Source organism: Lepidochelys kempii, chromosome 10 (genome assembly GCF_965140285.1).
Source record: "Lepidochelys kempii isolate rLepKem1 chromosome 10, rLepKem1.hap1, whole genome shotgun sequence".
NCBI lineage: Eukaryota > Metazoa > Chordata > Testudines > Cheloniidae > Lepidochelys > Lepidochelys kempii.
The window spans coordinates 62,544,099-62,558,137 of record NC_136389.1 but is presented as its reverse complement, the minus strand read 5'-3'; the positions used below and the strand labels follow the sequence as shown (position 1 = coordinate 62,558,137).

The 14,039-nt window shown below is 40.6% G+C and overlaps 1 protein-coding gene across 3 annotated transcripts in view; it reads right to left on the bottom strand.

The window, feature by feature from the left end:
• Positions 1–596: 596 nt before the first annotated feature.
• MYO5C (myosin VC) overlaps positions 597–14,039 on the bottom strand; it is a 59,812-nt gene continuing 46,369 nt past the window's right edge. For 2 of the 3 annotated variants that reach the window (XM_073303850.1, XM_073303852.1), the window contains 9 exons: positions 12,657–12,744; positions 12,057–12,155; positions 10,220–10,374; positions 8,902–8,991; positions 7,222–7,372; positions 5,645–5,927; positions 4,352–4,526; positions 3,681–3,761; positions 597–3,442 (listed from right to left, as the gene is read on the bottom strand). In XM_073303850.1, coding sequence (XP_073159951.1) covers positions 3,290–3,442; positions 3,681–3,761; positions 4,352–4,526; positions 5,645–5,927; positions 7,222–7,372; positions 8,902–8,991; positions 10,220–10,374; positions 12,057–12,155; positions 12,657–12,744 — 1,275 coding nt within the window. In that variant the 3' untranslated portion in view covers positions 597–3,289. The remainder of the gene's footprint in view (positions 3,443–3,680; positions 3,762–4,351; positions 4,527–5,644; positions 5,928–7,221; positions 7,373–8,901; positions 8,992–10,219; positions 10,375–12,056; positions 12,156–12,656; positions 12,745–14,039) is intronic. The other variant, XM_073303851.1, reaches the window with a different exon arrangement.

Genomic DNA, 14,039 nt, shown 5'->3' with positions numbered 1-14,039 from the left:
GGTGGAGGAGGAATGGGAGAGGAGACCAACTCATTTATATAGGCAGGAGCCTGAAAATTAAAAGGAGCCAGGATTCAAAAAGAATTCCAGAGGACAATGTAACTGTGTAACTACATACAGTAAGCATGTAAATGCTTGAAACTGTATCCACTGAAGCCCCTGGGAGTATTGCCATTCATGCCAACAGGGATGGGGCAGTTTAAGGGCAGAGTATTATTACCCACCACAAGGCTATTATGTCTGCCTTCTCTCCCATTCTTACAGACATAGATCATTCCTCTGAATCAATCAATCAAGATTTTCTTCTTCTTGTACATAGTGTCAGCTGTTTTTTTCACTCCAAACTCTGGGAGACAGTTCAACACCAAATTGCCACATTTCTTCTCTATACAACGACTGAATGCTTTTCACCTACAGATGTATGCGTCTTGAATAGCATATCTGCTATGTGAATATCAGAGTGGGCTAAGATTTTATATGGGAAGAAGTTAGTGTATGATCTGCATACAGCTTCAGATGCTCTTGATAAGTGTAAAAAGAGTATGTAGGTTACAGCAACCAAACTAGTTTGTTTCCAAAATAATATTTATTACAGAAATGAATTAGCAACTAGGGACACCACAAATTTTAGATATTGAAATATGCCATGCTGCAGTCACAGTGATCAATCTAATACCTAAATGAAGACTTAATCGTTTGATACATGATCTACCATACCCACCAAGCCTCATATAATTTCAGGTGACTTCTGTCAAACATTTTAGTACTAAAACATAAAATATCTTTATTACAAAACTTAAATGATTCCAAAGTGATTTAAAAGATAGTTAACATGTGGAAAATGTTAGCCTACCTTACATGCTTAGGATACTGTGTATACTTTTTTTTAAAAAAATGCTTTTAAAAAAATATATATGTACCATTCTTGCTCTATGTGCTTTTCATACACCACTATTCATATTAGTAACTATCAGAGGTGGTTCCATTTTAAAATTCACATATGCAGTTATGCAAAATTAACAAAGTGCACAAATACTGTAGCAAAACATTACAAAAATATTTTGTCATTCCCTTCATATGGATAATGTTTAAATTAACTGAATTAAGTTAAAAAGTACTTAAATATATCAATACAATTCAAACTGGTCCTTGACCATAGAGTTCTATGCCCTACTTACTACAGAATTCACTTCTAATACACAAATACATTCTAATTCACTGACTAATAAAACATCATTATCTGTCTAGGTTTTTATAAGGTCACCCATCATCATGGTGTCTGAGTGCCATTACTTCAATCATTTTTATTTCTGTTAATAAATTATTACATATTATTTATTGTGTGCTGGCTGTGGGTGATGCTGCTGCACAGGGCAGAGGAGACAAGGTCCCTGCCCCCAAGGAGCGTACCGTCTAAATGAAATAAATATGAACAAATAGTAAGAAATCAGGTTGCATCTGTGAGCATGGACATACCAGGGAAGCTGCAGTCAGTCACTACTTTCAGAGTAGTAGGCACATGCACAAGGAGCTGGCCAGTGGGTTAGTAGCATAGCTGCAGGCATTGTCTTCTTGCACACTTCTGGCTACCCAGCTTTTCTTCAATGCCTAACCCTTGTCTGAGTTTAGGGTTATTCCCCATCTCCCTCCTCCTCACTAGTCTGGAGCTGGGGAGGAAGATTTCCCGCCCCCCCCAAAAAAACTATATCCTCCTTAGTGGCTTCCTCCTCACCTCAGGTCCTGTCACCCTCTTCCCTTGAAGAAAGTTTAAAAACAAAATAACCACCCCCTCACCTCTCCTCAAATTTGTACAAATGCTTTGCAGGTCATCTTAGAGCCATTGCTGCAAACGCTTACTACTGGGTGCAGTCCCACTGACTTACCACTGGTGGTGAACACAACCCTCTGCAATCAGTGCTGGCAGGACTGGGCCCTTGTCCGGCTATCTAGGTTCTCCTACATCACCAATCACTGTGGCAAGTGAACATCTTCCAAAGTGATGAGCTCTACAAATAAGATATCTGGGTGTTCCCTTGGTTGAGTTTTAAAGGTGGAACACGCAGGATGTTCTGCAGAAGCTTGAAATATTCTTTCCATGACATGCAGTCTAGTTATGCTCGTGTTAAACTCAATTGTTATTTTTTCTAGCTCACCTCTAGACTATTAAATGTCACTGCTCAAGATGCAAGTCTCCACCAACCTGTTTGTATTCTTAGCACCTGATCAACAAAAAAAAGGGAGGGGGGACTGAATGGGCTCTCTAGGTGTTTTGCAATTACATGACGCTAGAGATGGGTCCAAGTCCAACCCTACTTTCATCCCCCTTTGAAGGAACAGAAGTTTAAAATGCAAACCTGGATTTTGATCTCAATTTTACAGCTGGCTTTATCACTGTAATGGGCTGAACCAAAACCCCAGACTTGAATACCCCTGAATTTTGCAAAGGGGAACTGAACTCTGCCTCCAAATTAAGTGTCTCAACCCCATATCTACTTTAAATGGATGCTAATATGGTCTCCTCCTCCTGAACTATTATGTCTGAGTGAGCAAGTCAGCACACATATGAAAAAGCCAGCATGGGTTGCCAGCATGCAGAAGCAATTCTCTCCCTCATACTGACATCAGAGCTGTCCCCAGGGTCAGTGTAGCAATTTGCATTGGCTTTTTAAACTACTGTAGGAAGACCTTCCATTTTCTATTGCTCCACTCTTCTGCGGGCACAAAACAGTAATTTTATTGCTGTTTGTTGTTAGACTGCCTTCACAGATGGAATAATACCACAGGAAATCTAACTGGGTGAAGACTGCTGCAAAATAAATCCATCATATCAAGCCAGTGAGATGAACTCCTAGGGAAAACATCTCATGTGAAAGAAAGCAGCACCGTGACAGATTATAACATAGTAGTAGTTACCCCATGAGAGAGATTGAGCATGTTGTTCCCTCACTGGCGATCTGTCAAAGAACATGGAGCACCAATACAAATTTGTCTCAAACAGACTTTCTTCGTAGGGCTCCAAAACTGTAAGGTGTATAGCTGCTGGATATAGTATCACCCTTTGTAAAAATGCAGTGGAAAATGGACAATACTTAGAAAAGAAAGGAGGGGTTTGTAGGCTGGCATATACTTTATTCCTACTGCTGATGTCCTGATTCCAAAGTAGTTTTTAAAAAGTATATTCCATAGTAAGCCACTGCACTATATCCCAGTTGTGGGAAAATGAGTCATAAAAGTTTGCTCTTCATTTAGTCTTTGAGGACAGGGTGGCAAATCCTTTTTAATTTTTGTATTACACTCTTGTGAGAAAGCCAAGTTTGAAACTGCTGGGAATCTGTATAATTTCCAAGGCATATGGAGATGGGGTGTAAGGAAATGTCACTTGAAAGAGATATTTGGTATCTAGCATCAATTGTGGAATATCCTCTCGATTATTGAGCATAGCCTGCAAATAGAACAGAGAGATTTACTGTCAAGAAGATACAAAGTGTTAAAACCCTAAAAGGCTTGCTTTCCCATTATTCTAATGATTTTTTTTCTTGTCAGTCCCAAAGGGTATAGAAGAGCAGTAACTTTTGTTCTGGTTTGAATTTAAAGCCAAGTATGAACACATACCATTGTAAACAGAGTGTGCAAAATATCTTAACTTGAATGTGTGTGAGAAAATCATTTAAGGCTCTTACCTGGACTTTACGAACAAACGATGGGGACACTCTTTTCTCAAAATCATCTATAGGAGTGTATGAATTGAGGATCTTTACTATCTGTGTAAATAATAAAAGACTTTTAATAATTTAATAACCCAGGCAAGAAAAAAAGGAACAGTTTGAAAGGAAGAGGCACTAAAATTACGCCCCCATTCATATCTAACCGACTGAGGGCACTGTAAGCAATTGTACTGTAAGGAGGTAGATTATTAACTGGCAAACTAGTGAGTGGTTCTGTATGTGATAATTGCCTGGGCTCCTCCCCAAAAGTATCAGAGAGGAGAAAGGTGATGTGGGTAGATGGTGGAAATGGCTGAACTGATTAAAGGAAACCCATTAAAAAAAAAAAAGTTTTGTGACAGACAAAGGAAATTATACTGGGGAATAGAGAAGAGTACAAGTCTGGAGCAGGACTCAGACAGAACAAGGCAGATAGGCATCCAAGACAGAAAAGTAGAAAATACAAACAAAGGAATCCGCGAATCAAACATTATAGCTGGGGACGCCTGGGTCGGAAGAGGCGGCCAGGGAGGAACCACTATAAAAGTGGGATGCTGATCACTCTGTCTGCAGCCAGGGTTATTTCACACATGAATTATAAGATTCTGCAATTGGTGCTGCCAACATAAAATGACAGTGTTTATTACCTGCACAGCAGACAGGGACGTACAGCGTTCATATATCTCCTTGGCATCCTCGTCTGTGATCTTTTTGACCTGAAGGAGCCAGGCTGCCTGAGAGAGAGGTTCCAAAGTTTCCTTGGCAGAACTGCTCTGCAGATTCTTTTCTTTAAGCCATTCTTCTAAGTAGCTGATATTACACCTGGGATTAAATAAAAAATAAGCATAGAAATGTCAGTTTCCCCTCACAAACTAATAATAATAAAGCAATCTCCAAATGAAAGTCATTAAAGAAACACTGTCAGTTTAAAATTCATACAAATTAAGCAAAAAATATCTTTAGAGACACCCACCTTAGATTATTAAAACTGACAAATTTAAAAATCTGATTCCCCTTTCATCATTTTATCCTGTTCATATTTTGTATTTCACAAACTTTGGACAATGACAGTTTCCTTGTTGTTTATACAAAGGCCCTAATCAGTTTCATACATTAGCAGGATGTGCCAGCATTACATGGGATTCTGTTAAAATATTGCTATTCCTTTAAAAATACACTTTCACAGCATCCTCAAGAGAGCCAGGAGATGATAGCAACTTTTGCACAGTCCCAACCAGGGCCAGATTCTCATAATTGATGACTATAGGTGAAAGCCCGCATCTCCCATTGCCACTTTCCTGGACGATTTAAGGCCTGTAAGGTTTATCTATTGATTTTCTTTCAGCTCTGTCTCCAGACTGTCTAATGGGATGTAACTGAACTATATATCTTTTGCAATGATTTAGGAGCATATTCTCCTCCTGATTCACATAAGGGCAAAAGGAAGAGGAGCCCTCAGCCAAACCCCTGCTGGTCTTGCACCTGATTCTTGTCTGATCATTAAGGGTGGGAAGGACAATTCAGCACTTCCTCCTCTGCCAATATCCGCTCTCCACAGTAAAAACCACCCTAAAATACCTGTGTGTGTAAATTAGCATGTCAAGATCCACAGACGTGTTGCAAGCTAAAGGGGACAAATGCTCCAGAACTGGGCTTCTGAGTCTCTCTGCCCCTCCAGTCTGTACTGTGTGTCCCCCTACTAATGTTACCTGTAAAGTACACTTGTGATAAGCACTGTATCATGGAGTATGATAGGACCAGCAAACTAATTCACAGAAAAGTTAAAATCTACCATTTCAAACCAGAGGGACAAGAATAATCACCACTGAATGTTCACAGTGTGAATATCACAGTGTGAATGCCACAAGCGATAGAACTAGAGTAAGTAAAAAAAATCCCCTCTCTCAAATAACTGCTCGCTGAATCTTTATTGGCTTTACCTTATCTGCATTCCTTTCCGACAAGAGCACATGTCCTTGCGGAGGAAAAGACTATTAAGGGTGGCCGCTCCAATCAGAAAGAAAAGCTGCTTCACTGCCTGCTTTAGAAGCTCTGTGTCCAAGCCATTCTGGCACATTGTGCTATAAAAATAGCTGAGCTGTTGCAGGATGGAGGTCATTGTGTAGGTATCGGTGTCGTCTATACTAGAAGAACGTTTACGGAATCCTGTGGGTTTCATGCCAGAAATTCCTTGGAGACTTTCATATTCAAGCATACCCGGCACTGAAAAGGCAACAGGAAATAATTTGTAACACCAACACCACATAGGGTCCTTTTAATGATGGTAATTTGGTTTTGGGAACCAATATTTTCAAGATGTATCGTTTAAAGTTTTTAAAACTGCATTTTCTCATTACTCCAGTAATAAAGGAGGACAGGTGTTTGCATGTGAAAATGGTGTGTGCTTCCAGGCTAGATTTCATCTAGAACCTCACCTTAACGTGGCAGCTCAGAACGGTAGCCCAAAAGGGAGAAGGGGAACACTGTAGATGAAGGAAGCCACTCCTTGCACCACATCAAACAAGATTAGCGTGGTTTCAGGTAGATCTACACTCATGCTTCTTTGGGTGGTGTCTAGCGTACACTCCTGCATAGCCCCCCAGCAGAAGTATAAGCAGCAGTACAGCCCGTGAGGCATGACTTAGGTAAGTGGAGTGAAGACACGCCGGAAGGGTACGGGTATGCACGTGAGTACGTCTCCTACACCATCGCTACTTGTCCAAGCGGTGCCTGCCTGCCTATACGGCTATTTTTAGCAGTGTAGTGTCCTGCTGCCTCCCCTCAGCTAGTGCCTTTCACTGATGCCTGTAGCGACCCACTGCAGTGTGGATGCAGCTCGTTTTTCACTGGAGCAAGTAGCTACATGTACTCTACATGATGACACCAGTGGTGTGTAATATAGACGTAGCCTTGGTGTGAGGTAATTTGGGAAAAAACTAAAACAAAAACTACTGTCATGAACAAATTGAAAAACACCAAGGGAAAAAGCCACTGTAAAATGTCTAGTGAAAACAGCAATACAGAAATGGAATACCCTGCTGCTGAATAGCTTGCCTTCAGCTTGGCTGGTTAGAAATAGAGGGGGTGGGGAAGGGCAGGATGGAAGTAGAAGCAGAAACATGTTATGTAATATTTCCTAACTGAAACCCCCCTTTTTAGGGAAATAAAATCAATCAGCCCCCTCCCCCACCTCCTTCAGACCTGTCACGTGTTGCTAACACTCAATTTATACATTGTCCACAGCTGCCCTAGCTAGCCCTTTGTGCTCTAGGGCAGTGCCCCACACGAAGAAACGCTACTGCAAGGGTGGTGGTGGTGGGGGGCGGAAATGCAAACTTCTGGTGACTGTACAGTCAATGTAAACTGATGTATAGATATGTACTCACATATGTATATAGGTGTATGCACAACAGGGCATAGTTCACCCCTAATCTTTTGTCTCTGTATAAGATTTATTCAAAATACCTTAGAAGTTACTAGTGCATTTATTTTCATTGGTTATTTTCTTCCTTCTTACCTATCATTGGCTGAATGTTATTCTCCATTACAAGAATAAATTGGTGATAGATTCGAATGGCCAAGTCACTAAGAATTTGTCTGTATTCTGAAAGATCAAAATGCTTCAAACAGTTCATATTCTGACGTGGAGTATTTTGCTTCATGAATTCCTGAAAGATAGTTGTAAATGTATCAATATGACAATGCTGTTAATGCCATCATTATCAATAGATCTGAACAGTGCTACACATGAACTGGATTAGTGAGTTGTGTGTGTATGCACTCTCAAAATGGGTCAAATGTACTGCTGTCTTGAGACGCTGCTACTACCCATGGATTTCATCAACATCAATATACACATTTTTCTACTTAGTGCTCATTCGGTGTCTAATCAAAAAACCCAGTGTAGTCAAAGGGAAGACTCACATTGACTTCAGTGGGCTTTGGATCAGGTGCTAGATCATTTACATGAAAAGCATCAGATATTTTTTGCAGGAAAATCACTCTCTTGTTTAAACTACATGAGAGAAAAATTCAAATGGGCCTCTTCAATCTTTTATGGTTTCAAGTGCTCTCATTTTTGTACTTTGTAAAAAGCCAAGTTTCTGATATGAATATTAATCTGGCAGAGTTTTCAGCCTCTCAGAAACAGGGTTATTATAGGTTCCAACTGCTGACAGGCAACATTATCATCAGCTCAGGATTTTTAAAGCTGACCCAAACTCCCACATCTGAGTTTTGTATCTCTGTAATGAGAAGAAAAATCCAGGATTGAAATGCTCTCAAGCTTGGGGTTTTGAAATGCAAAGTCTCTCAAAGTTTGGAATGTTCAGACTTGCATTTGGTTCATTACAGATATGGATTAAAGCTGAAAACTTGGATCCAAACCCGGAACCACGTTTTGGGTTCAAACACGCCTCCAATTCTGCAGTTAAATTGTGAAAGAATTGCATTACATTGCCTTGCCTTGCCTTCAATCAAAGGCCTTTCTGATCAAAATTTGCTATCGTCACTATAACCACCAGGGAGAGTACTGCAGCTTGCAGAGGACACAGAAGTGCTTAAGCTGGGGTTGAGTGAAAGGTGTTTTCTCTTCGTAGGGATTCATGAGAATACTGACTTTTAGTTTCAGACCATATGGGTTTCTACTCCGCATTCATCAAGTATCACTTTGAATTTGGGGTTTAAAGAACCAAAAACGAGCAATGAAATTCAGCTTCATCTGGTTTAAGATGAAACTGGCTATTTTACTACCATGTGTCTTTGATTTCATTTGGAGTTGTAACTTTACTTATTAATCAAATGGTAACAATGTCTGCCTGAAGCAGTAACCACTGAGTGAAAGAAAAGGTGAAAGTTATTTTTAAATACAACTAGTTGAGCTCCTGAGGTCCTGTTCAAATTAAACAGAAGATCAAACTAAGCAGCAAATGGATTAAATGGCACCCAATGTATGTAACCGTTTCTTCCTTCTTGCTTTAACAACTGTTTACTGTTAGTGTTTCAAACATCTTCCTAAGCTCCTTTGGACAAGCTGTTCTATTCCATTGGATCACCTCTAAGCCAAAAATCACTTGTACAGAAGGATATGAATTTCATGCCTTTTTGGTGAGATGGTCCCATCTGATGATTCCTGCCCCATTTGGTTATAAAATTCAGTGAAATTATGTAAAATGTGAAGTGATTAAATTATTCCTACCTCTTCCCCGCTGTATTGTTTCAAACAGTTAAGAAAATGATATGTATTGGAGAGCCAAAAGGACAACATCTCAAAATCTTCAGCGTGCTCCTAAACAATGACATATAAAACAACCTTTTTAAACAACATGATCCCCTAAAGTTTAATTTATTATTGAAACTTATGACCAGCACAGAGTTAGTGTAGTAGCATCAAGCTACAGTGAAAAGAGCAAATAGTATTTGTAAAAAGCTATCTATACAAAGTGTGCCCATGTCTATAATGGCCTTAAAATCTTTGTATATTATTTAAATGCAGTTGTACCATGGGTTGGCTAGACAGTGTGTATGGGGGCTCCAAAAATTACTGGAAGTCTTACTGCAAAAGGACTGAACACAGTATGTATACACAACTGACATGAAATTATACGTAAGTATTGCTTTGGAAGTCAGCTGTTGGGCCTATGTAAATTACAGCTGTGTTTAAACATGGTTCTTGGTAGCAAGGTGCTGACATGCTTTCCTTGCCCAGTGTAAGGGGTGAACTGGGTTATAAAATTGTTTACAAACTTGAGTTGTAGGTTCTGTCTATACTACAAGTTAAACGGCATAAAACATGTTTCACTTCCATCTGTGCCACAAAACAGAACTGTGCTTTTTGCTTTACTGGGTCACTAGGCCACAACATAATATCCAGATAGTGCCATGGTGGAATTTGTAGTGCAGATGGGACCACAGACAGAGGGTCCTAGCTTATAGTATGGTTTTGTAAGTTGGTTTACAACATGGTTTTCTAGGATTCAGATCTATTAGTGCCATGCTAGCAAGAACTGTGTTTAAACGCAATTACACCGTTGGAAGTGTAGTGGCAATAGCATTCTAGATTCCACACAATGCAGTCTTGTAACAAATACACTCTTCAAACCTCATCTCCGTCCTAAAAGAAGCCCAGTATCACGTCTGGCAATACCTCATGCAACAAACTCTTACTATGGCTGAAAACAAAGTAAAAAACTTACTTATTTAGCTACTAACTTTTCGATGTACTGTATTGGATGTTATGTCTCAATGCTGAAAGTTTCTTGGGAGAGGGCAATCTTTATGCAGTATGTATGGACTGTACCAGCACAATAGGCCCTTTACCCCGGCTGGGATCTGTAGGTGCTACTGCAGTGCAACCTCCAAACCATTGTCACCATCTATGATATTCTTAACTCCGGAGGACCAGCGGATGACAAATATCAACATTTTCCCAGGTATAATGTGTACAGGTTGTAAGCCTATACAATGAAACCAATAAAATAGTAGAATAAAGCAAAATATGCAAGAAATATTCCTACCTTAATAACTTGTTTGATACCATTAGTGGTTATACTCATGAAAGATTTCAGCATGTCATCATCATTCACATAATCTGCATATCTCACACACATGAACAGGATGTAAGCTGGTAGGCCCGGAATCATATTCACTACCACTCCACGTGGCTTTAGATCTGAGCAAAGCAGAGCAAATAGGGTGTTCATTACACATAGTAGATACAAAGGTAATATCACCATCTAGTCTTTCTTAAATAGGTAAAAGGCACTGGATTAATTTCTAACCACGTTCTTGATTGATTGTGGATGAATTCTCCTTTCCTGTACAATTACTAGAGCAGGTCAGGAAACTGCATCAGAATGATTTCCCAGTGCCGAATTCACCATCTGCAAAATTTAGATTTTCAGTCAGAAAATCATTCCGAGCACCATGGCTCACCCACTCTGTGGCAGCCCAGGTTTTCAGTATCCTGGGCAACCCACCAGGTGGGCTGCCTCCAGGCTGAGCTCCCTGCCTCACTCACAGCTCCTCTGGCCAGCTGCTGGGGAGCTGGTGCTCCATAAACTCCCAGCCTCCCACCGTGGGGGAGATGAGGCGCAGTGGCCAGGTGGGCTGCAGGGGAGCTGGGTATGCCCAAGGAGCACTAGCTTCCTGGCACACAGTTAGGCAAGGAGATGGCTGGAAAGCAGGACGTTTTAGAGAAATTCCATTTCAGTTCTTCTCAAAATGTCCCCTCTCATAGAAAATTTCACAGGTCCAACTTTTTGTTCTGAATCAGAATGGATTTTTTCCAGAAGCACGAAATTTTCTGCAGGTCAGAAATTTTGGTTCTTACTCAGCTCTAATAATTACAAGACAATACATTTCCACTTAGCATCCCTCATAGAAATATATTAAAAAAAAGTTTTGCAGATAGGTAGGAAATACTGTAACAAGTTTATAAAGTACAGTACATCTTGTTCAAGTAGAAAGGAATGGTAATACATGAAGGTGGAGTCGAGCAGAGGAAAAGAAAGCTCTTATCTGAAGCAATAGAGAGGATATATGTTTTCTTGTACATTAGTTAATGGGGGTCAGGGAATGCACTGAAAAGGAGTAGAGTTTACTGTTAATCACGAGCTAAAGCAAGAAAAAAATGGTTTGACGGTGAGATTTAATGAGTGGAAACAACTCAGAGGAAAGAAAAGAATTCCACTTGGAAGGAGAAACATAAGTGAAATTTCAACCACTGGTGAAGGAGTTGGCAGAGGGAAAAAAAGAGGAGACCATGACCCAGAGATGCTATGCCTAGATATTATGGTGACCTCTGCTAAATAAATACCCTAGATAGATAAGAAGAGCAAGTGGGTAGAAGACTGGATGAGAGACCAAACAGGAGAGGTGACACAGCCCTGAGTCATAAAGCAAGAACAGTCCAACTGAAACATTCTGTATCCCTGAAGTTTTGAGAGCAGGGGCTTGTGATTTCAGCAGAGGGGTACAGACAACTTCTAGCAAAGTTCTAGAGATAATGACTTACAGAAGAGGTAGACCAGGAAGGAGAATTAAACTCAGGTCCTGCAGTACTCAAGATTTCTAGTTTCAGAAGTGAACAAATAAGAAGCTAGACAGTAGAGTCAGAGATATGAGACAAACAAGTTTTCACCAGATAAATACTTCTGTCTTTGAAACACTTTGAATCAGCAGTAATAGAAAAGAATAGTATGGTGCCCCTAAGAGTAAAGTGAGAGAGAAGGTAAATAAAGAGATCAAAGTTGACAAGGAGTACAACTGAAATTAACAAATCTTGGATTTTGTTTAACATGCTATATCGAATATAATTAAATGTGGCTGGAATTCAAAGTGTAACTGAAGTACCAAGGATGAGATTTTTAATAATTCTTGCTTCATCTTCCTTTACGTACTCCATCATTCCAATGTACTCTTTAGACACAGCTGGCACATGTGTTTCATTGGCTGTCAAAAGTAAATGTACTCTTACTCACAGGCTGATGAAATGTTAACATGTTAAAATAAACTATGAGAGACATGCAGGTCTTACTGCCAAAAACATACTGTAGCTCCTGTTTGCAGTTTATGGCTCAAGTCTTATTGGTCAATTCCTGCTCAGATTACTCACATGAATAGTCTACTCCTGTGGGACTACTTGCACTAAACAAGTGAGGCTCTGGCTACCCATCCCAATATTAGTCAGGTTTTCAACCTTTAAAACAACTTTTAGAGTGAAAACTAATTCTGTACAAAAAAAAAAAAGTGTACACACATATATATACTTTTATAAAATGGGCTGAAGAACAGGGCAAACAGTTATGAAATTTTTTCTAAAGCTTTCCCATCTTTTGTTGTTGAAAAATTGAATTTCACAACCTTCTCACCGCCCCGCTCTGTCTCTCTCACACACACATACCCTGTATTACACATTCAAAACCATTTTAAACTTTAAAAAATAAGTCCTACCTTTTTCAATAGTCTTGGTAAGAGTCTTGATCTGATCCTGCAATTTTTTTATTACTCTGTCTTTCATGTCTAACTCTTCTTCAAGATCCTACAATAATCAAATCAAGATGGCGAGTGAATTTATAGCTACCTGCATTTTTTAAAATATTGCCTTTGATTGGTATATGTAAGTCTTACTCCATTTATGGATATCAAAAATTACTGTTACATCCCGGACAAAAATTCAGGATTATGACTGAAAGAAAAAAGTCAAGTAAAAGTCAGTAGATCTCTGCTTCTACCTCCACAGAGAGCAATAAAACTGAGATCTGGAGCAATGCTGCAAAGGGGTACATCCTTACCAGCACTGCTGATGAACCAATCACTCAGACAGCACGTGCAGAAATCTGCTCAGTAGCTGGTCTCACATAGGTCAATATTTATCTGGCTCGCTAACTTCATTTCCCTTTTAGAATATTCGGTCCCAATTCTGCAAAGACTTATGTATGTACTTAATTTTCAGATTGTGAGTAGTCCCACTGAATACAAGCTTGATACCGCAATCCCTCTGTCCTCAAAATCAATGGGAATTCCAAGCAGAGGCTTGAGAAATGGGGTAAAATCGCTCTCACCTCCGAGCATAATACTGAACTGCACTATGCCTTTAAATCTTTTGCTTGATTGGGCTAAACTGTAACTTTAAACTAGTACCTGCAGGTTGGACGGTTTAGGAAGTATTGCACTTCCATGGGAGATTATGGAGGCACTGTGTCTTAAGCAAACAAACTATATCTGAGAGAGCACAGAGAAAGCACACACAACAATGGCCTGTGTGCCTTCTTCCTCCTGCTGGCCCCAATTTGGGGCAGCAGGGAATAAAGCCATGGAAACGTCCATCTCCAGCTAGGATTTCCACTGCTACTGTTGGCTCTACAGTTCCTCATTCTCTGCACGCCAGGAGCACAAGGACTGAAACTCTGCCTAGGCCAGTATAGAGATGCCAGGGAGATGGACCTTTGCACCCTCTCCTTGTGTGGCTGCACTCGACTGGGAAATGTTTAGCACAGGGGTGGGCAAACCACAGCCCACGGGTCGGATCCGGCCCCTCAGAACTTTGGACTCAGCCCATGGGATTGACCCCCATGGTGCCGCAGGCCCCACGCTGTTCTCAGAAGCCACCAGCACCATGAACTGGGGCCCTAGGGGTACTGGGGGGGAAGGGCTCCATGTGTTGCCCTTGCCTCCAGGCACCACCCCCTGCAGCTCCCATTGGCCGGGAACTGGGAACCACGGCCAATGGGAGCTTCAGGGGAGGTACCTGGAGGCGTGGCAAGGGCAGTGCATGGAGCCCTGTGCCCCCTGCCTCCCAGGGATGTGGTTTCAGCCACTTCCCAGAGTGGCGCG